Raw genomic sequence first — 22,810 nt, 5'->3', positions numbered from 1 at the left:
ATTTTCAATCACAAAAAAGTAATAAAATTACTCTCCTCATTTATTTTATTGCTTCGTGATTGTAAATCTTGAATTTATGATTTGTCTAGTTCATCCAAATAACATGATGTGTCATAAATTAGGAATTTTGAAACGATGGTACTACTACGCTACTATTTAAACCCCTTTTGGAATGGAGCCGCTGCTTGAAATGTACATCGAATACTTGATAAAAGATGAAAATTCAAAATTGTGGACATATACGAATAAATGCGTAGTTAAAACAGGTGGATTATAAAAATGCCAATTGGAATGCCTGGACAATCTTTCAAGTCGCATCAAAGCAGTATGGTATGTATTATTATGCAAATTGGGGGTTATGAGTAGACATGGATGATATCCATAAACTTCGACGGAAAAGGAAATGATTTAATTTATAAATGTTTCATCAGCAAAAACATATCTCGAAAGAAGGTTGCTAATGAATATGAGAATCTACAGATATCCGTACAGATGCGTTACCGAAATATAATGTGTAGTAATCTAATCCAGTATGTATGGGTCTGTATACATCTTGCGTTTGATGTTCATATTGCCTCCGAGAAAAACGACTGGGGTCGTTAAACACGACTAATCTGTAGGGTGGAGTGCTTAGTTAAGGTTTTGTGGGAAAAGAAGTTTTATAAAAATCGATTTACTGTCTATCTGTCAGTTTGTCTGTCTGTCACATGTACTTTTCTCAAAAACGTTTTCACCTATTGACACAAAATTTGATAGAAAAGTTGTAACTGTGAACCCCCTCGCATGTATGTTAGCGTATATGCAAAAGTGAGTACACATATTTAAAGGTTTTGTGTAAACACAAACCCCTATTTAAATCGGTTTACTGTCTGTCTGTCCGCCTGTCTGTCTGTCTGTCTTTTTTTGTTTCTTCAATCTTCAAAAGACTTCGGTCTGGGCAAGCCAGAGTGTGGGATTTTTATCCACTAGGTGAGGTGTCCAATTTAAACCTGTACATATGTTGACGGTATATATTATATTTATTATAATTGATCTCCCCATGCTGTCTCTCCAGCAATTTCCCGATGGAAGGGACCAAACTGTAAGTCCAATGACCCTTTTCTGACTGGTCCCATCGCTGTTGCCATCTGCTTATGGATCTCTCCCTTTCGGCTTTATTTCACCTGCGATAAGGGAGAGATGGACGTGGTGTTATAAATGTTCATCATTTCGGTTACCAGGATGTCAATCGGCCTCATTCCCGAAATGACGAACGCTGCATCGTCTGAGACGGTCCTGAAGGCAGAACACCCCTTAAGGCTGTTGTTCTGTAAACCGATAGAACTCACCACCCTAGCTATGAGCAGCCTGCAAGTATGCCGCGGTCCTCTTAAGTTTGCTCTCATCCTTGCCAGAGCCATACTCGTGGTGGATGCTCTTTTACAAGTATGCTTAATGTGCTGCTTAAAATTGAGTCCTCCGTCTATTATCACCCCCAAGTATTTCATGGCCGGCTTGGAAGTGATGGTACGATTCCCGATTCTAATGCAGGCGTTATTTGTTTTGCGACGCTTAGTGATGAGGACCGCTTCCGTCTTTTTCTCAGCGAGTGCCAGTCCAGCACTCTCTAACCAAGCCTTAACAACACTGATTGCTTCGCTTAAGTACAACTCAGCATCCTCGAGATGGTTTGCGACCACAACCAGTGCTATATCATCGGCGTAACTCACCACCGTGGCCCACTCCGGAACCGGAAAGTTAAGTACATCATCATACACAACGTTCCACAGCAGTGGGCCCAGTACAGAGCCCTGTGGGACACCCGCGGAGACAACGTACTCCTTGGGTCCATCATCGGTATTATACAAGAGTGCCCGCTCTTGCAAGTAGCCATCGATAATAGCGGCGAGGTAGGTGGGAACACCAATCGTTGCCAGAGACTCTCGTATAAGCTTCCAATTGGCCGAGTTGAAAGCGTTCCTCACATCCAAGGCCAACACCACACAATATTTGCTGGTACCACCCCTTCCGTGAATTGCACTTTCGGCCAAGCCAGTAACCATTTTGATGGCATCAATGGTTGATCTGGCTTTACGACGACTGGGAGTAATCTATTATAAATAACCCGCTCCAACACTTTCCCCATAGTGTCTAAAAGACATGTGGGTCTATAAGAGGACGGTTCCCCAGACGGTTTGCACCAGCTTCTGCCGTTTCCATGGTGAAGCAAAGATACCTTCGGATATGCACGTTTCAAACAGCTCCGCGAACATGTCCGGTCTACTTTTGACGGCAGGTTTGAGGGCCTTATTCGGTATGCCGTTAAGACCCGGGGTTTTGCTGTCGCCTATTCAACGGTAGCTCGTCCCTGTTTGTTTGTTTGTCCGTCACACGCATTTTTTTCGGAGACTGTAGAAGTACATTTTTTTTCTCCAAATATAGTCATGTGGGACATCAAATGAAAGATCTTGGCTAGTACTTTCCGAAGCTCGTTTTAGTTAAGACATTTGTTGGAAAGGCGGGGAGTTCGGGGGGTTGAAAGCGCTCATTTATTTAATGGGGCCATTCTCAGAAACTGCCCAACCGAAAAATCAGAAAAAAATCAAGAGGCTGCCACTGTATGGTGGCTAGGCTCCGAAATACCTTCCATACCGATATCCCTTCAAGCAAAGTCAATAATAGTATATTTCTATAATTTTCAGTAACTGGCTGCAGAAGTCCCCTTAAGTTGATCCTAGCACCACGAAATTTTGCAGCAATGTAGGCTATGATATAGAGCTTGAGCCTACCGTACTATTACTAACATAGTTATAATAGGCCAAAGGTGTCACTTCTTTGCAAATTCAAGATTTTGAATGTCATTATCAACCGAAAGTGGATATTCTCAGATAATATATGTATATATTACATATTACGTACTAATGGGACAAATTCACATTCAAATGGCTTTACAAAAGTTATACAAATAATACACAAAACCTTTCATACCTGAAGCGTTCAGCTTCCGCTTTCGCGACTTTTTTTGTGGGCTAATTCCTTGAGTCCATAGCTGCGCAGCGTAGAGCAGTACCCTCCTTTAGCCCTCTGCCGCTTAATAGAACAGTGAGCGGTTTCTCAAATAACCCCTCAAAATCCTTCACAAATATATCGTTATATAATATCGTTACTTCGTACAAAAACATAATTTTATGAATTTTTCTCGACGACATAATTAAAATTTATTTATGAAAGCTGAGGAAGGGTAAGGTATGACATTCGAAGAATATTATTTAAAATTTTCAGGAAGAAATATTACAAAATAAGGCAACAATTATTTGGAAGCATCTCCGAAACAAGTCGATTTGCGATGTCCATTATACCTCGGTGCTAGATTATCATCACCATCAACCGCGCAACAATCGGTATTCGGTCTAGGCCTGCCTTAATAAGGAACTGCAGACATCCCGGTTTTGCGCCGAGATCCACCAATTCGATATGCCTAAAAGTTGTCTGGCGTCCTGACCTACGCCATCGCTCCATATTAGGCAGGGTCTGCCTTGTCTTCTTTTTCTACCATATATATTGCCCTTATAGACTTTCTGGGCTGGGTCATCCTCATCTATTACCGCAATCTATTGAGCCATCCACAACCAAGCGGTCGTGGTATCGCTCATAGATTTCGTCATTATGTAGGCTACGGAATCCTCCATCTTCATGTAGGGGGCCAAAAATTCTTCGGAGGATACTACTCTTGAAGGCGGCCAAAGTTCGTAGTTTGCCCTGAAAAGAACCCAAGCTTCCAAGGAATACATAAGGACTGGGAAGATCATAGTCTTGTACAGTAAGAGCTTTGACTCTATGGTAAACCGTTTCGAGCGGAACAGTTTTTGTAAGCTGAAATAGGCTCTCTTTGCAGCCAAGAACTGTGCGCGGATTTGATCGTTGCGGGTTGTTCTTCCCAAAATGTCAATATAGTCAGCGTAGGGGGTGGACTTGAAGAGGATGGTGACTTTCGCATTTACATCAGCATCGCGAATTATTTTCTCCAGGGCCAAGTTAGAGAGGGCGTATGATAGGGCATCCCCTTGTCATAGCCCGTTGTTGATGTTAAACGGTCTCTCTCTACCTTCAAGATTTTTTCATAGATCCTTAATAAATGAATTCATAACATTGGTCAATTGTGAAGCTATTGACGCAATGAATGCTGCACAGTTACTCGTGGAGAAACGCGCTGAGAAGCTTCGCCCTCTCTACATTTTATTTGTGGACCTAGAGAAAGCGTTCCACCCTGTGCCACATAAATTCATATGGTATGCATTGTGGTAACACCTAGTGCAGGAAGAATTCATGCTGCGATAGGTTCAATTACGATTCGAGGAGCAAAGTAGGAAATATGTCAGGTTCGTGTCTCTGCTGGTGTTTATCAAGGAAGTACCCTCCCGCCAATCGTCTTTGTTCTAGTTGTGGACGGTGCCAGGGTCCCCAACGACTAGCGCTCTACACACTGTTCTATGCAGATCATGTTTTCCTATCGTTTCATAGCAAAGCTGATCTCGGGCAACTTGTCAAAAAGTGGAATGATTTCCTCATACAGCATGGTCTCGGACCGAATCACTTGGATAAAGTGGCGTTCCACAACTGGGGCAACGAGCACTATGCACGAACACACACAAAGTTTAAATTTACCAGTGTTGTTCGCTCTGCCGCCCTCTGTGGTTTCGAGTGTTGGACGACTGCTAAAGACAATGTCCGGTACATCGTGGTATTGGTACGATCAAGAAAAGAAGAGGAATTCGATCTAGAGAAATCAACCCTGCTACCGAACGAGACAATGGATAAGGATAAGAAGAGGCCAACATGGCAGCTACGAGGGTGGGATGAAAAGTTTCCGCCTGATAAAGAAGAAGTGTTTTCTTCTGGGATATTTTCCGTTTTGAACGTAACCTCCAAGAAGATATACATTTTTCAAGACAGTGCTACCATTTTAATTGCGTGGATAATCAAGCTCCTCAAAACATGCATTTACAGCATTAATAATTTCTCCGTTGTTCCCAAATTTTTTACTGTTGCTCTTCTTTTTAGGATGTGTCTTATGCGGCTAAATATTTGACCTCACTCGCCTGTGGCACATTTTTCTGTTTTTGATAACTTTAGACTGATTCTCCTCTTTGTTTGTGAAGTCAATTTACGTTGGTTTACTTTCATTTAATTTAATTTTCCATTTCTTTGTTAATGCTACAATGTTGTTAATAGCAGTTTGTAGCTTGATTTTTGATTTTTCCGTAGTTTTAGCTGTGGTAGGGATAGAAGTGTGTATTTTAACTTCTCCTCAAGGTATATCATTCGTATACAGAAGAAACAGTGTTGGGCCCAAGACACTGCCCTGCGGTACATGAGCTGCAAGGGTTTTCAGTTCAGAGTAGGTTGCTTCGAATTTCACTCTGAATAGGTGCTCGGATACATATGATTTTAAAATATCAAAAAATTCTTCTGGAAGATCTCTATGCAATTTATACAACAGACCTTCATGCCACACCTTATCAAACGCCTAGGCGACACGAGAAAAATAACTGAGCACACCGGGTTTTTTTTTTCAATCTATTTTCTATCGGATTCGTGATCCTGTGCACCTGTTGGATTGTGGAATGCCTTTTACGGAAATTGATTTGGTGGGGTGGTATTAGATTTCGATGAACAATGATTTGCTTCAGTCTCTTAAGGAGAAGTTTTCCAAATAGCTTGGCTGTAGTCGGGAGTAACAATATTGGTCGATACGTTTCGACTCTGCTTAACTCCTTTCCTGGTTTGAGGACCAGTATAACTTGTAATAATTGACAAGACCCTTCTCTGGCAATTCTTTTAGTATTCTTCCTGTATTGAGTTCATAGGCAGGAGCTTTGTTTGGAGGCACATTTGTTTTAATTTCTGTTCTCAGCTCATTTAGTTTTACACGGCGTATTGGATAATGGTCCAGTTTCCTGACTAGGGTTAATTCTGAGAAGTTGAATGCAATCCAACTATCATTAACAAAGTTATGGAAGGCCAACATTTTGTATTTCACGTAAATTTACTGCAGCCCCGACGTGTATACGTCGTCATCACATAGAGTGAATGGTAAAGTTGGGGTTTGGAAATATATCGACAAATATTTTGAATTTTTAGCTATGTACAATTGAAAAAACATGCATGGATAGTTTCTCACACCAGATGAGCAGAAAATTACTACCGAAGTATTTCATTTGAGGTGCTGGTAGGCCTTTCAAACAAAAGTATTTCAATGCGGCGGGTTTCTCTCGGTATCGGATCCGCGGAATCGAATTTTTTTTTTGGCATCAGTTGTATCTAGATATAGTGTAGAATATATGGGTAAAGTGATTATTTGATATTCGGAGTCGTTTGGAAGTTATAGTGTTGAACACGTGATAAGTCACATGCCAGATTTATGTCGATCGCCGTAATAAGGCTTGTATTTATCGGTCCGAATGACATTCGAATGACTTCGCTAAAAGGACAAGAATTGAAGCCAAGGCTGTACATGCGTTTCTTGAAGAAACCTAAAGTTTATGGACTAGGTATAGCAAATTAATGGCCAGTTAAGGTTTTATGGTTAAAACTCGCATTTTACTTTTTAAATGCGTTTTTCTTGAAACTGGATGTTGATAATCGGCTATCCAACGAAATTCTTTGAAATTTTCACGACTTATTCAGAACATATTTCTACGGTCCGCAGTTAGTAGTTTTTTTTTATTCATTGAAGAAGCCGTGAAAAAACACCAAAATTCACAAAAAAAAAGTTTAACAAGGCACCAAAAATTTAACTTTTAATATTTTTTAATAATCCTAGTTTTCGGACTGTAGCTAAGTCTGTATGTTAAAATGCCGTGTACATACTTTTTTTTCTTAAAGATAATCCCAGCGCCCTCTAGCGTGACAGCAGAAAAACGCCTTTTTTTGGAGATAGGTGTATAAATTGCTCTGTAACTATGCGATCGGGCTGGAAAAATTACTATGTACGCTCAAGATATTAATAAATGTGTGGTGAAACATTCGCATTTGTATCTTTATCCAGTTCTTCACAAAAAATTTCGAAAAAAGCCAAGAAAACGCCCTTCACACGGGATGACCCCCTTAACGCACATAGCCGACGTGTCTTTTTCGGTAAGTTCTCAAACGTATATCAGTAGTTGGTAAGACCACAGCGCTACACTACAGTATACTCTAGGAGGCATTGTGATCAGTACTGCACTCCCTCGTGATTATTACCCTGATTTGACTCAGGTAGTAATTCATAGTTGAGTCGACTGGTATCCGACATTCAATTACGTTATAAATCTATTTATATGATTGTTATAAATCTATTTATATGATAAAGCCTACATTTGGATATATCGGATCATCATTTACTGTCAACAGGTATAACTGCTTCCGGATATATTGAATGTGGCAGGAAAACAGAAAATCAGATAGAGACACAAGCAGGCATAAAAGCTTGAAAAGGACAAAAGGAACAAAGTGAAAATATTTTTTTCTTTGTATTCTAAATACGCAATGATAGTCATGCGATCCTAATGCAATTACAATGCCCGATTATTTCCGACCAACTGACTTTACCAATACCTAGCACTCATCAATCTCTTCCTGAAGACTTGAAATTGAGCGAACAGAAATGTCATTTATATACCAGTAGGTCTTCAAGTAAGATAAAAAAAATATTCGAGATGTTCAGACGTTTCGTAAAAGCCATGAGTTAGTTCGGGAAAGATGAATAACGTTTGAAAAAATCGAACGCCCTTTATTCACATAAATGTTGAACAACTTAAACAAAATCCATTATAACCGAGACTAAGAGATGATAGCATACTGGGAACCAAACCACCATAGTATCCAGTCTCGATTTTCACTTCATATAGGTGATCGTGTAATGCTCTTCGCATTAAAACACCTTTATTATTTTCACCTTTTTTATTTTCCTAGTGGCATATTCGCTATTCACATGCCGCATCAGCTTAGTAATCAATTGAAGGTAACGTCATGAAAACCGGCGTTTCCAAAACAAATAAACAACGGAGCCCTAAATCCTGAAATTATTCAAAAACGCTCGTAGGATTGACTGTATCTTAATAAGAAGTGCCTCCGGGTCATAGTGTTCTCCCTATGATCCTGATTATCCCTACGGGTCACGGTCGATTAAACCATCACCAGGAAAAGCTGAGGATATTTGCGAACAATGTTTGCAGTGAGGAAAAAGGTGAAACTTCCGTACATGTTCTGGGACAAGACCTGTCATTTGTACAAACTAGGATATTATCAGGAGCTGAGACATCTACAAGTAGGAAGCATCTTAAAATTTACGCTGGTTACAGGACTGATTATACTTGACTATAGACAACAGGTACACTATAGCCATTAAAGGGCAAGAGTGCAATGCAATTCCTCCGCTCAGTTCGGATGGCTCGCTTTCTTCGCCCTATAGCTGACCAAATCTCTTCTTGAGGGGTTATTGGAATGAACCCCATCTAAATAATTCCAGATAATTGAAAAACAGGTTCGTAACGAAATTTCGTGGTTCACGGTTATCAAATTTTAAAATTAGAACATTGTGGATAATCTAGGATCTATGCTTTCTTGTGCACATTTTTACATTTGAAGAAACGTGTTTCTCTTAATGTAGAAATACTAGATATTCGTATCTGCAATCAAATTGGATTCTGCTTCTATAATAAAATGCATTAAGCAGGCTGTAATAAATTCAGACTAGTTTGAGTAAGAGAACGTAATATTTAAAAGTGGACTTTGCACTTCTGGTTTCAACTGCAGAAACACGAAGGTATTGTATTTAGTCTTTTTCAATTTCAGGAAAATCCTACAGTAGTCTTACAGAAAAAGTACACAATAAAAATTGATGTGGCCAAATTAGTGGCTTCTGGCAAGATATCATCGGTATAATTGCATCTACTTACCCCGTCACATGGCCGTGCGGTCATCAATTGTCGAACGGTACCGCGTCCAAGAGCTTCACGTTTCCTTTGAGCTGAGAACAGGCGCAATTCCTTACGTTCGTCTTCACATAGTGAATGACAGTAACGAACCTGCAATCAGATATGAAAATCTTTAGATTTGCTAGACAAAACCGCAACATTGGTACAATGTCTCCGGCGTTTGTGCAGCATAATTGCACTTTACGCTGCAAGTCAGAGCCAAATAACACGCTAATGCTTACCTCATTATCATGTGGCGGAAGCTGCTGTAGAAGTTGTCGGACGCGGTATCTTTCGCCTGGACTGTTTACATATGGCACTTTGTCGTCAGGTATCTGTGAGAAGTACAATCGCACCTGAAACAAATAATCAGAAATGTTTAATGATGGCTATTTGCTATTGCTCGACGTGATTACGGTATTAGAATGTGGTAAGGGCTGCATTAAACTTGCGCAAAGCTAGTTCATCGATTCTATATATACTTGTGTGTTTACAGGCAAATACTTATCATTCCCACTTTAGTGATAAAATCTATAATTTCAGGTTAAAAGTTCGTTTTCTGCAAAAACCAATCATTTTGCAAGGACCTCATTGACTACAACAAGCGAAGAATTTTGATTTATTTTTCGATTCGGATGCTACAAATAAAGTTGAGAAACCTGAAAATTAGCAGAAACTTAAGTTGCGAATAGCCGGCAGATTAAATATCTTTCAATTTCCTAGCGATTCCAAGCATGCATGTTTTAGATTGAATTCACGCTCGAGCATTCATGGCAACCAGAACTTGGTTTGTTAGATGATGGTGGTCTTAAAAGTTGAAACTATCGTTACGAAGGTGACTCGTGTTCAGTGGAAACGAATCTGCAATTATTTATCGCTCGAGATCAAAGGTACCAACTAATAACCTTCTATGAGATATGATAGTTGAGTAGATCTACTTCAGAATTAATTTAGCTTTTCTATATCTTTAGTGAAACTAGACCCTGATTCGTTAAGACTGAACGTTAACGGTTTTGAGATGTTAATCCTATGGAGCAAACTACTAATCTTTAAATGAGAGAGATCCCTTTAATGTTATGTTACGTAATTGGTAAACCACGGAATGTTTACAACTTGGAGGTGTAAGATTGAAGTAATTTATTGCAAAGGACACCAGCAAGCTTTTTGTGTTGATTTACTTAGCAAATCTTTGAAATCTTATCAAAGACGAACCAACTTTCGAACTCGAAAGCGGAATGTCATAAGACTGTTCGCCCTTTAAATAAGGAGATATTTTCCTGCATTATAGTAGCGAGGTATGGAAAAAAAATTAGAGCCTAAAATAATCAGTGATTAACGAAGATATATGGCGACGTATATTTTGATATCTTAATCCAGAATTCTCCGCTTACATGTTGCAAGCATGAGGTCGTTGATAAAGAACGTTACCTGGTTACACAAACTATAATATATAACCTCGTTGATATTTTCCCACTAATGCAAATAGAAATGGTGTGATAACTGAACTGAAACTGAAGACCTTGATTTTGTCAGTATTTGTCTTCAGTCCGGTTCGTTTTTGCTTCTGCCAATATATGCCACTCTGATAATAGTTTTAAGTTTCTTCGCATAAAGGAGGATGAATACACTGCCAATTCACATTGCCGGAAATTTTCTCAAAGTGGATAAAAACTTATGGAGCTGGTGCGCAGTGGAGGGGGGGCCTAGTTGGTCAGCGTAGGAGGATTCAGATCAGAAACAGTATGTTCTCTTGCAGTCTTAATGGCAGCATTTCACCATTTTAGCTAATATATTTGCGGAGACAGCACACAAACGCCGCTCAAATCGTCACCATCAAGGCAGTTGTTTTGCTTCGCATTCTTCTGCCTGATAGAGTTGCTGTAACGGTAATTTGATTTATTTCTTTTAAAGAACCATCTGTACATGCCTACTATGACCGTTAGCCATTTCATGTACAAGAGAAGATATTGCTTTGGGTGGGTCATGACGATCATTACGATCACCTGTAAGTTCTTTTATGAAGCGATATAGGACAGCGAAATCGCTATTCTTTGCGGAACTTCTGCTTCTTTTACGAATACAATATTGGCAATCCTTTTGTCAAGGCTCACACTGTGGCTTACCCTTGGAACTTCGCCACGGTACAGCAGCTCCCGTGCATTACACCTACCTCCGCTCGGCAGGAATCAACGGAACTGTAGTGCTTTACGTTCATATATTCGCTTCCACCGCCAGGTCTTGTGATGTCTATGTCGCATGGACGACAACTTCATCCGCGCCAGAGATAACGGTAGTTTTGATGGCGGCCCAGTGTACGTCAGTGTTCTCGGCCGAGGCATTTAACGTTTCTGTCGTTTGCGCAGCTATACGACATTCGGACTACGGAAGCGATATGTATTGAGCAGGCGCATTAGCGATGCCTGTTACGCTCGTTCAAAAGACAAATCCTAAATCTGCTGCTGATCGGGATGTGGTCGATCTAATTAGACGTTCACCACTGGTCAGTCACAACCCAATGAAATCGACGAATCTCCCACCGTGGTTGTTGAGGACACCATGACCTTGCTTCCCTACCGCATGCAGATCATCCATCTCAAGTACAATGTCACCTTTACAAAGCGTTTCCAGAACTGCATGCAGTTATTTACATCAAGCATCCTACTCTTCTATGACGGAAATACTACTCCTTTGCTAACTTTCTCCTAAAGCTACGTCAATGAAAAGTGCTTGCGTCAGGAAGTCATGGGGAAAGTTAAGCCATATTTTTAGAACTATGATAAAGTATAATGAAATCTATCATTTTTTTCCAATCAATAACTTGTTGGCAGGTGGAATTTTAGATTGAAACAAGAGCTGTATTCCAGTCTTGTATTGTCTTGTAGAAAATGAAAACTTACGAACATTGTTATTAGTAATAAGCTAAATTATGTCCAGATAACTGAGTGTTTAGAGCACAAGGCTGTCGTACGGAATATCGTGGTTCAAATCTCACTGGTGGCAGTGGAATTTGTATCGTGATTTGACGTCGGATACCAGTCGACTCAGCTATGAACGAGTACCTGAGTCAAATCAGGGTAATAATCTCGAGCGAACGCAATGCTCACCACATTGGCTCCTATAGGATACTTTAATCCTGCAGTGTACCGTTGCGGTCTTAAAAGAAGTGCTCTAACACACTTCAATGCCCTGACCCAATTGGATTGTTTCTCCAACGATTATTATTATTATTGTTAATAAGGTAAAATGAAAACACTGTAGGAAGGAATGCGTTCAGCATTGCGCTCGCCCGAGATTATTATCCTGATTTGGCTCAGGAACTCACTCATAGCTGAGTCGACTGGTATCCGACATCCAATCACGATAACAAATCTCTCTGCCATCAGTGAGTTTTGAACCGGGACTTCCGATACGGCAGCCCAGCTTTCTAACCACTTGAGCCATCCGGGCACTGTAAATAAAGCTTAATATTCACAATTTTGTTCAAGAATCGAGGGATTCCTAAGTCTGCCATCCACTTAATGGCGGACCAGACTAGTTGGAAAGCAGCATGCTTTCACGATTGTGGTCCACGGAACCCTCATACTTGGGTAAGCACCCAAGCTGCAGAATTTATGATTTGCGATTTCGCCCAGGACAGAGGGAACTCGTCAGACGTTGCCGCACCTCTTGTAAAATTTGGCAAAGCGAATTTGTGTTGAAAAAGAAGACGAGGCAGACCCTGCCTAAGATGGAGCGATGGCGTAGGTTAGGACGGCAGATAGCTTTTAGGAATATCGAATTGGTGGAACTCGGTGCAAAACCGGGATGTCTGGAGTTCCTTATTAAGGCAGGCCTAGACCGGATACCGGTTGTTGCGCCGTGGATGATGAATTTGTGTTCGTTAAAATTCATATACATGACGTCTTTTTGAATGAATAAAAGGGAGTAAATACAACCTTGTAACAACTTCGATCACGCTGTTCCCAGGGCAGAAGTGAGGCAGCGTCTGATGAGTTGCCTCTGCCCTGGATGGAAACGCCAGTCATAAACTTTAATGTTCACTTTTTCACCACCTACACATGGAAAGATATGTCTTTAAAGTTTCTAGCCCAAGAAACCCACGTAATATTTACTATTTGAAGGCTTTTCTGAAGGTTTTGTGCAAAATAGATACTTAATCAAATACGTCTGCCATACGTAATCTTCTCGAAACCCATTAAACCTATTGCCACCAAATTTTGTGTGTGTGTGGTTTGTGAAGCTCCTTAATTTTTTTATAAATGGTCATGCGGGATATGAACAAGTACTTTTCAAGATTCACCAAACTTCTAATACGAAGTATAAATAAGGAAAATCGAGGCTCATAAAGTGTAACAGGCCTTATTATCAGAGCTCATCCAATCAACCAGTTTTAGAAAAGTCCCAATAATACAATGACAATGAATTTAGAAAATGTACAATAGTTATATATTACTGTGAACTTCATTTAAGCAATAATCGGCGTTGGAAGTGCTTTGACACAAAAATGTCAAAAAGAGCCTTCATTATGAGTTTTTCAGATTGTCGGCTGTTTAGTTTCGAAGAATGACTCCTTGATTTAAGCGCACAATTGTCAGCTGCATTGCAAAACCGGGGTGTCTGCAGTTCCTTACTAAGGCAGGTCTAGACTGGATACCGGTTCCAATCTCCGATCTCTCCTCTCTTGTGAATTGTTTCACGCAAACGTCTGGTCGTCAAGGTTCTATAGTCCATTTCGGGCATTGGTTTCCTTCTTCTAGACATCTGAATCCATCGGTCGTGTCCTACAATTACGAAATGCGAACAGTGATGCGCTGTTTTCGACAACAGAATCTGCCCAGCGTTTTCGGGGTTTTCATACCGACTTTCGTCTTTCTGCTCTCCCTTTTTGTTATCCGAATGTCATCCAAACGCTGAGCATGCCCAGTCCATTGCCGAAGTTTTATTAAGGTTTAGACTTCAGGGTCGTTAAATATTTGGTACAACTCATGTTGTACCTAATTCACCATTAGCCGTCCTCTCGTGGTGTTTATATGGCGCGAATTAACTTCAATTTGGGAGGTAGGTAGGTCCGCTTTTAAAAGGACAATTGAAAGTTAATGCCCTAAAACAATAGAACTACTAATATTTACGTGAATTTTCTCCATATCCAGATTACCTTTACTTGCATTTAATGCGTAATATTCCTAAATTTTCCATAATTAAGCTCATTATTTTTACATGTCATTTGAAAGCTAACATAATGAGGCAACTTTTATCAACTTTTTTCGAAAATTGTATCAAATCCATGATTTAATCCTTGAGGGAGTGGGAAATTGTGATTTTTTTTTGGGAACGTCAAGCTTTTTAACACTATTTACAAAAAACGCTATAGCTCTGTAATGATAAAAGATAGGGTACCCATTCCAATGGACCTACTAATTTTCCTCAAACAAGTGGCAATATCCACTATCAAAATGTTCACCATCGTAAACGGGATACCCAGTCAAGCTGGAGGCTCTCCCTGGAGGCTAACACTTCACTGGTGGTTATAGAGGTCCCGATTAACGCTTTTGACATTGGTCTGAGGGGGTTGACAAGGGCAGTTACTTCAAGGACTTGTTCTCAGAAAATACCCAACCCAAATATTTGAAAAAATAAAATATTTCCATACTGATACCTATTTAAATAAAATTAATTATAGTACATTACCATATTCATGATATCAGAAATTGGCCGGGAACCCCCTTTAAGTGTATCCTACAATCATCAAGTTTTGCGGTAATCAATAATATAATATACTATAGAGCACGATAATTAATAAGCTTGGTGGAAATTGCACTATTACTAACAGAGTTAAGTAGGTCAAAGGCATCACTTTTGCGTAATTTTTTTTCTGTCAGTTAATGTAAGTGTTATACTAAAGTGGATGATCTAACAATCTAAACATATAAACATTACGATCCAAAGACAAATAATAATAATAATAATAATAATCGTTGGCGCAACAATCCATGTTGGATCAGGGCCTTGAAGTGTGTTAGAGCACTTCATTCAAGACCGTAACGGTACACTACAGAACACTGTAGGAGGCAATGTGGTCAGCATTGCGCTCGCCCGAGATTATTACCCTGATTTGACTCAGGTACTCATTCACAGCTGAGTCGACTGGTATCCGACGTCAAATCACGATACAAATTCCACTGTCACCAGTGAGATTTGAACCGCGACCTTCCGTACAACAGCCTTGCGCTCTAACCACTCAGCTATCCGGACACACAAAGACAAATGCCCTCTCAAATATCATTACAGCAGCAATACGCAAAACCTCTTTCTGTTTGCTCGCCTTTCCGGGCAAAGGTTAATCATCAAACTTCCTCCAATTGCACTTATTTTTTTTCCAGTTTTAGCTACAATATCAACAGGAATACATCGCGGAGAAAATATTTACCGAATATGTGAAACGGCACACAGACGGCTCGTCAATGATAATTTCCAATTTTTTTATTGTGAAGCGTGATGAGTACACGTTCACTGCGTTGATTTTCATTAATATCAAAAACCAATATGTTTAGCATATATATATATGGCTGGAGAATTAGGAAAGGTAGGCTAGTGTGACATTAACTAGATAGGCGCCAATCTGTCAAATCTGCACTCGATTAATTTATCTGGCTGTTAACTGGAATTGCCTCTATAATAGTGTTGACCACAATATCGCAGATTGGGGCTAGATATGTAACTTTCTCTAGACATTGACTAGATAAAAAAAATTTTATCGCGATACCATTCTGTCCTTGCAATCAATGTAATGAAAACGAAGCTGAAGTACAGCTGGAAACTTGGTGCTTTTATATGAATTTGATATGTCAGACTATTCGCTTCAATGTGATACTTATATGCTACAAGCTACAATGAAATCATCCGAAATGGACAACTTTAGCCCAATATAACTTAGTTAATAATAGTAAGATTCCATTCAAACTACCCCACATTAGACCCTATATTACGCTTCACGTTTTTAGGCTTTTGTGTATGATAAAACAAACACGTATTAAAATCGGTTTACTGTGTGTTTGTCCGGCTGTCCTTTACAGGCACTATCTCCTTTGACTTTAAGGGGAATCACCATATATACAAAAGGTAGTGTAATATTTTTTCAACGAATATGGTCATGTGCAGGATCAAATCAAGCATTGATTGGCACTTTTCAAACCTATCAGTTCAGGTATCAGTTCTGACATTTGAGCAAAGGCGGTGAGTACGGGGACTAGAACTGGGTTTTCATTACTGGAAACTGACGCTTACCAACTGAAAAATCTGAAAAAATCACAAAGCTGCCGCTATACGGTTCCTAGGACTCAAAATACAAACCACACCGATGCGTGTTTCATTAAAGTCAATAATAGTGTATTACTATTTTTTAGGAATAGACTGAAACCCCGTCTTAATTTTGGAGGAAATTATAATGGGTAAAATTTTTCAAATGTCAGTATCACACTAAAGCGAATAATAAATGCATGAATATTACGAGGTGCGTACAAAAAGGGCTACGATCCACTCAAATATTTTTACGTAACAAATACACAAAAACTTCCACATTTAACTTTTTGGTTGACTATGAGGGACAGAGACGTCTCCATGTTTCTTTAACCCTTTACAGTGTACACCTGTTTACATTAAAAAAACTACTTTTCAGGACGGTTTTTATTTTTGAGGAGGCCTTATGACCGTTTTAAAAGGGTGACTTGATCAGACCAATGGTTGCGCAGGCTGTAACTATTACAAAATAATACTATTGACTAAACACTTTAAAAAAGTAAGACGAACTGAATGATATGGAGCGCTAAACTTGACACTACCTAGCCTTTTCATGGCAGAACTGGCCTGGCGCATCTATCAAGCCTAAAGATGCCTAATCAAACTCAAGCATTAACATACAGAGTGACTCCTGGTCTAGATAGGCTCAAGGTATAAACTTCGCAAATATATCTAGCCAGATTAGCATATCTTTTTACTATATAAAGGGGAACAGAATAAGAAGACAAAGTCCTTGATGAGTACATTCTTGGTATTTTCGATAAGGGACTAGAATGAATTATAAATATTTCAGTTGGGTAGGATTTATAGGTTGAATGAGAGCAACTCAATGCCGGTGACTGCAAAACATGGGTAAAATCTAATTGATTGTAACTGAAATAAATTCCTACAGTCACATTTGGTGGAAAGGTATCAAATTTTCATTCGTCTGCAGACTTTTGGAGTTAATCGTTCATTGTTACAGCGCTTTGTTTGGTAACAGAATAATTCATGTAGATAATTGATAATAATAATACGTCGGGAAACCGGAAAGTCTGCAGTGCCACTTGTGTGGCGTGTATTTCTTTCATAGAGACCTTTTAGTGCGCATTTGTTCCATACCTACAACGTAATATATACATATGTGAGAATATCCACTTTCGGTGATATTGACATTCAAAGTCTTGAGTTTGCAAAGAAGCGATAATTTTGCCTTATTATAACTTTGTCAGTAATAATGCAACTTCCACCAAAATTGGTGGGATCATGCTAATATAGCCCAGGTTGCTGCAAAATTTCGTTGCATTATTAACTTTATTTGAACTGATATAGTGGCAGCTTCTTCTCTTTTTTCATATTTTTCAGTTTTCAGTTCAGGGTAGTTTCTGAGAATGGGTCCGTTAAAGAAATGATCACTTTCAACCCCGGCACTCCCCACCTTTCCAACAAATGGCAAAACTAAAACCGGCTTCGGAAAGCACTAACCGAGGCTTTTCAATTTATATCCCACATGGCTATATTTGGTGAAAAAATTTACACCCGCTTTTTGCATGTATGGGGACCCTCTTCTTAATTCGACTTAGAAGAACATAGCTCGCTGTATGTGTCAGCGTTCACGGTTCCCACCTTCCCACTAAGTTTGGTGTCAATCGCTATAACCGTTTCTGAGAAAAATGCGTGTGACAGAAAGACAGGCAAAAAACAAACGAACAGACATGGTTGAAGTATTTTCATGCCAGAATGTCATTCTAGCGTTCTAGCAAATGCTGGCGGCCTCAATACTTTTCGGAGACAGGATATGGGATCGGTATAAACCTTATGTTTTTCCAATGGCAGGTGGGCGAGGAATACACGCATAGCGACGATAAGGCTATCATCTTCCAGATAGAGCGTAAGACAAGAGCAAAACGTATCAAGAAAATTGCAGCAGCGGGTCAGACATCCAAGAAACTTGACAAGCAAATGTTCAAAGAAATACTTCTGAGGCAAGCGATATCGATGGAAAACCGATATAGTAAAGCGAGGAAAGAACTGCAGACAGGCATCTGTAGAAGTAAAACCGAACACTTCAAGAGGATATGCAAGGAAATGGAGGCCGTTAAAACAGTTCCAAGGTGGGTCAAAGAAGGGGTTTGCCCGCACAAGTGGATCAAACAGAAGTTTGTCCTAATCCCGAAGCCAAATGAACCTTTGGATGGTCCTTCCTCTTATAGGCCCATTAAACGGCATTCGCAAACTTCTCGACCGGGTTGTATCGATTACAGAAAGGGAGGGTGGCCTCTCAAATAAGCACTTTGAATTCCAAAAGACAAGATCTACTGTCAATACGATCAGCACGGTAACGAAAACTGTTAGTTACTCTCGATGTGAAGAATGCCTTTAATACTGCAAAATGGAGCAAAATAATTGCGGGTTTAGCGAAATCGGACGCTCCCAAATACCTGGCGCGTAAAGTTATAGAATTCCTCCGGGAGAGGCAATTATGTTCGAACGATGGACGTAAGACATATAAACCAACCTGTGGGTTTCCACAAGGGTCAGTCCTCCGTCCTCTCCTGTAGATAATAATGTATGATAGAATTTTAAAGTTGCAACTGTCTAAAGGAGTGACAATCATTGGCTTCGGAGACAACATCGGAGTGGCACAAGATATTGAGGAGATCGAGGTCGGCACAAACGAGGCAATTTTGAAATAAGTTCTTGACTAGAAGACGCTGGTCTCACGCTCGCAGAGCATAAAACCGAAGTAGTTTGATCACTAAGTGAAGGAAGAAAACGTCGATAAAGATCAGAATTAGCGAACACATCATACATTTGCAACCAACGCTTAAATACCTATGGGTTCTGATGGATCAAAGACTAAAATTCAAGCCCCATCTTGAGAATTTAGCAACCAAGGCTCCTGGGGTTACTGCATTGTTGGCAAGAATGTCATCAAATGTAGGTGGTCCTAGGCAAAACCGTCGAATCCTTATCCGAGAATTGACAGCTCCATTTTGCTTTATGCAGCTCCAATCTCAGCATCGGCATTAAAGCGATATAAGGAAAATCGCAGCCCCGTGTCGATTGAGTGTATTGTGAGCGTTGTGCGCTTATCGTACAACATCAGTCGAAGCAGCTTCTATGACCCCCTGCACCTATCGTAGGCAATTAGCACGAAGTGAAGCGACTTTGGAGTGGCAAAAAAGATCGGATGATTTAACTAAAGGACATTGGACTCATGGGGTTAATCCAGATGTCTCAAAATAAATCAAATGAAGGCACGGTGAAGTTGACTACGACCTAACTCAATTCCTAAGCGGGCACAGAGGATACCTTGCATACCTTTATCGTTTGGGGCGTGACGGCTCCCCGGAAATTGCGGAGCATGTTGGTTTTAACTGCGTGCGGTTCCCCGTACACAGAGCAGAGGCGGAAATTGAGGCCAGGATGCGGTTTTCACCCGAGAATATCGTAAATAAAATGTTAGCCTTTGAAAAAATATAGAGGGTGGTGGAAAAATTAATGAAGGCGGCCCACAATCTGCTGAAGAAGGAGGAGCTTCGGAGGAAAGTAGTAAATAACGATACGAGCCGCAGTTCGTAACTGATCCTGCCCCGTGACTTAATTCCGAAATGGTAAAGCTGCGGGGTAAGCGAAGGAGAAGGAGGTGGTTTCAGCAAGCATGGGAAACTTTTTCTCACACCGTATGGCAGGAGCCAGCAGTAGGTTTTGAACCTTTCCACCTTCCAACACCAAAAAAAGTTAGACAGACAGTAAACCGATTTTGTTTTACACAAAACCTTAAAATGCATTTACAGCAGTTGACCGAATTTAGGAATATATTACATAGTGAACATTGTAGGGTTAGTTACCGTTAAGACTTGCGCTTAAATTCCTAGTGCTATAATCTATTTTAACTCCTAGTCGTATTCGAAGAATAGCCCAAAGCAGAGACTTACCGTAACGCCATAAACGCTCCTATGGCGTGACATACATATGGACCTAAATCGAGACATAAATTATCAACTTAATTACTACAGGAAGGAGGCATAAAGAATTTTTTCTCCTCTCATTATTAAAATTTAATTTTTACAGCGGCCATTTACAAAAGTGCTTCGTTTCCCGTTCATCTGCTGCCTTTTGGCCTCATTAGGTCTAACCGAACCAGGTAACATTCGTCTTGTTTAGATAATAAATGGCTGCGTTGCTGGCGTTGTTTTCGTGTCGATAACCTTTAGCACTACATATTTGTTTTATATGTCCCACCGACCGGGGTACCACAGGAGAGCCAATTAGAACCGAATTAGTGTTAAAATGTAAATTTATGTAGTCTAGTGTGAATGAATTGCTCGTGGCTGGATGACTGTTATGCAAAAATGGCATCTCATTTCCCTAATGCTGAATGATATCAGCATTTAAGTGTCCACGAAATGTTGTGTAGAAGTTCAGTCATAGATAATCGGTAGAAAAATTAAATTCCTCTGATCAGGCCCCTTTTATTAGGAAAGCCTCTTGGCACAGATTAGTTTTTTTTAAACTTAGTATGTATCTATTATACTTACGTAGATGGTAGAATAGCGTTAAAAATGGGTTATTTCGTTTTTGTTTTACTTTGTAGTATTGAAGCATCTGGGCGCTAGCAGGAACGTGTCGTCAGTGTGGGATTAGTATTTTTCAAGTATATTTCTTAGCTGAGTTGAAGATTAGAACGTGGTCATCAAATAGATTCCAATAATACTTAAATTCAACTCAAGAATGTTGAGTTATCTAGTTCAAATGGCTTGCACGTGCTCAATTCAGAGCTGATGAATTATGATTCGATTAACACCGAGCTGTGTGTAGTGCGTACATATGTATGTACAAGCATGTACATGGATATTTCAAGGTAGCATAGAGTATCTACCGACGACCGACTTTTGACTTCTCGATTAGAGGAAATCCGAGGTGAGAAAATCGGAACTGTAAGTTTGAATGTGCTGTACATGCATGTATATTTACCATGCATTTAAAATTTACATATTGTAATGTATGTATTGCGATGAATGAAATTAGCCCCACCTATGACTCTCACACCTTCTTATTTGTTTTTTTTCTACAAAGGCGGTGAAATCAACGACTTTATGGTATTTGATTTTCTTCTGTTCTTTTCGTGTTTCACGTATGACGTATGAACGCGGTGTAATATGTACATCAAATATTTTTCAAACATCAAATCTATGTATGTACATTGAATTTCGTTGCTTCCTATGCTTATTAAATGAAATTCAAGTTAGTCGAACAAATTTTATATTAGGGTTTATGATTTTTGATTTTCCTATTCTTATCAGGCTCATCACCGTTTGACATTTTTGTAAGTCCTGCGCCATATATATCCCCGCAGCTAGGTTGCCAGCACTGCGTATACTTTGCCCCAAATTCTATAGTTGATTCCGAATTTAACGTTTATTGCTGCTAAAAAGATCTCTATGTTCTTGAGCCTTGACAGGTATCATCAAATATTGGCACTATCATATCTAACTTTTCGTTACAATTAGTACTACACGGTTGGACCAATAAGAAGTAGGACTGTTGATATAAAAAAATTGGACCCTTATGCTTCGACACCATGGATATAACGTGTTTGTTGGTTATCAAAACCATCTGGAAGTCATTTGTCGGAATGTTACTGGGCTTTGATTACAATAGCTGTGGAGCAGTTTACTCGAATCGGCTTCCCTTCATGACTCCTCTCAGGCTTGGCTTTTAGAGAAATAAGTTCGATGGAGCCATGTCTAAGCTGTAGGGAAGAGGAGATAAGGCAACGTAGCTATGTTATAATGAGCTCTAATTCTGAAGCATGGAACTGAAATGCTTCCGCCAGCTTTTAGATTACAAGCGCCATGGTTTGGATACTGTTAGGCAATAGGATATGAAATAAGAGTGCCAATAGTCTTCTTGACAATCGGGGCTTTCGAAATTTATGGTATAAGGTTTTGGAGCAAACAGGCTCTTTTTAGCGCATTTAAAATGTTAGACCTGCCACGTCACAAGTATTAAGTTGTTAAGTATTAGCGTTGATTGTACAAATATTTGTGCAAATGACATGACTTTGGTTGATTCACTTTATTGTAAACAAAGTTAATGTAAGTCGATTTGCTTCCATCTAACTTGGTTTTTCTCGCCCTGCTATATATCTTTTTGGAGTTTCGACGGTGTTTCCTCAGTATTCTTTTCCCGTCAAGAGTATAGCAACGTCATCAGCAAATGTCGCTTTTTTAGTTTCGTAGCTGGAAGATAGAAAGAGTGTGTTGAATCCAAAACACTGCTTTGCGGTGCACCAGTTTTTTATTTCAAACAGAATATGTTCCTTTGTGTTTCATTCTAGATAACCGCTCAGATACATAAGGCTTTAGAATGTCGAAATTGTTGCAGAAGCTCCTTATGTAATTTGTACAGCATACCCCGATGCGCCACCTTATTGAATGCCTGAGCGATATAGAGGAAAATGACTAAGCACTCTTGCTTGTTTCTTAATGCATTTCTAATGATCTTGTTCATCTATAGAATTATGGAATAATTTCCACGGGAATTGAAGCGGTAAGCTGTTATAAGGCTTCGATTCTCAATGATTTACTTAA

At 39.7% G+C, this 22,810-nt stretch overlaps 1 protein-coding gene across 3 annotated transcripts in view; it reads right to left on the bottom strand.

Annotated features, from left to right (window-relative positions):
- Positions 1 to 22,810, bottom strand: part of LOC119646298 (protein prickle-like) — a 453,548-nt gene that overhangs the window by 6,958 nt on the left and 423,780 nt on the right. For all 3 annotated transcript variants that reach the window (XM_038046715.1, XM_038046713.1, XM_038046712.1), the window contains 2 exons: positions 9,179 to 9,292; positions 8,919 to 9,047 (listed from right to left, as the gene is read on the bottom strand). In XM_038046715.1, the coding sequence (XP_037902643.1) occupies positions 8,919 to 9,047; positions 9,179 to 9,292 (243 nt within the window). The remainder of the gene's footprint in view (positions 1 to 8,918; positions 9,048 to 9,178; positions 9,293 to 22,810) is intronic.

This window comes from Hermetia illucens, chromosome 1 (assembly GCF_905115235.1).
Source record: "Hermetia illucens chromosome 1, iHerIll2.2.curated.20191125, whole genome shotgun sequence".
Taxonomy (NCBI): Eukaryota; Metazoa; Arthropoda; class Insecta; order Diptera; family Stratiomyidae; genus Hermetia; species Hermetia illucens.
This window is presented reverse-complemented; position numbering and strand designations above follow the sequence as displayed.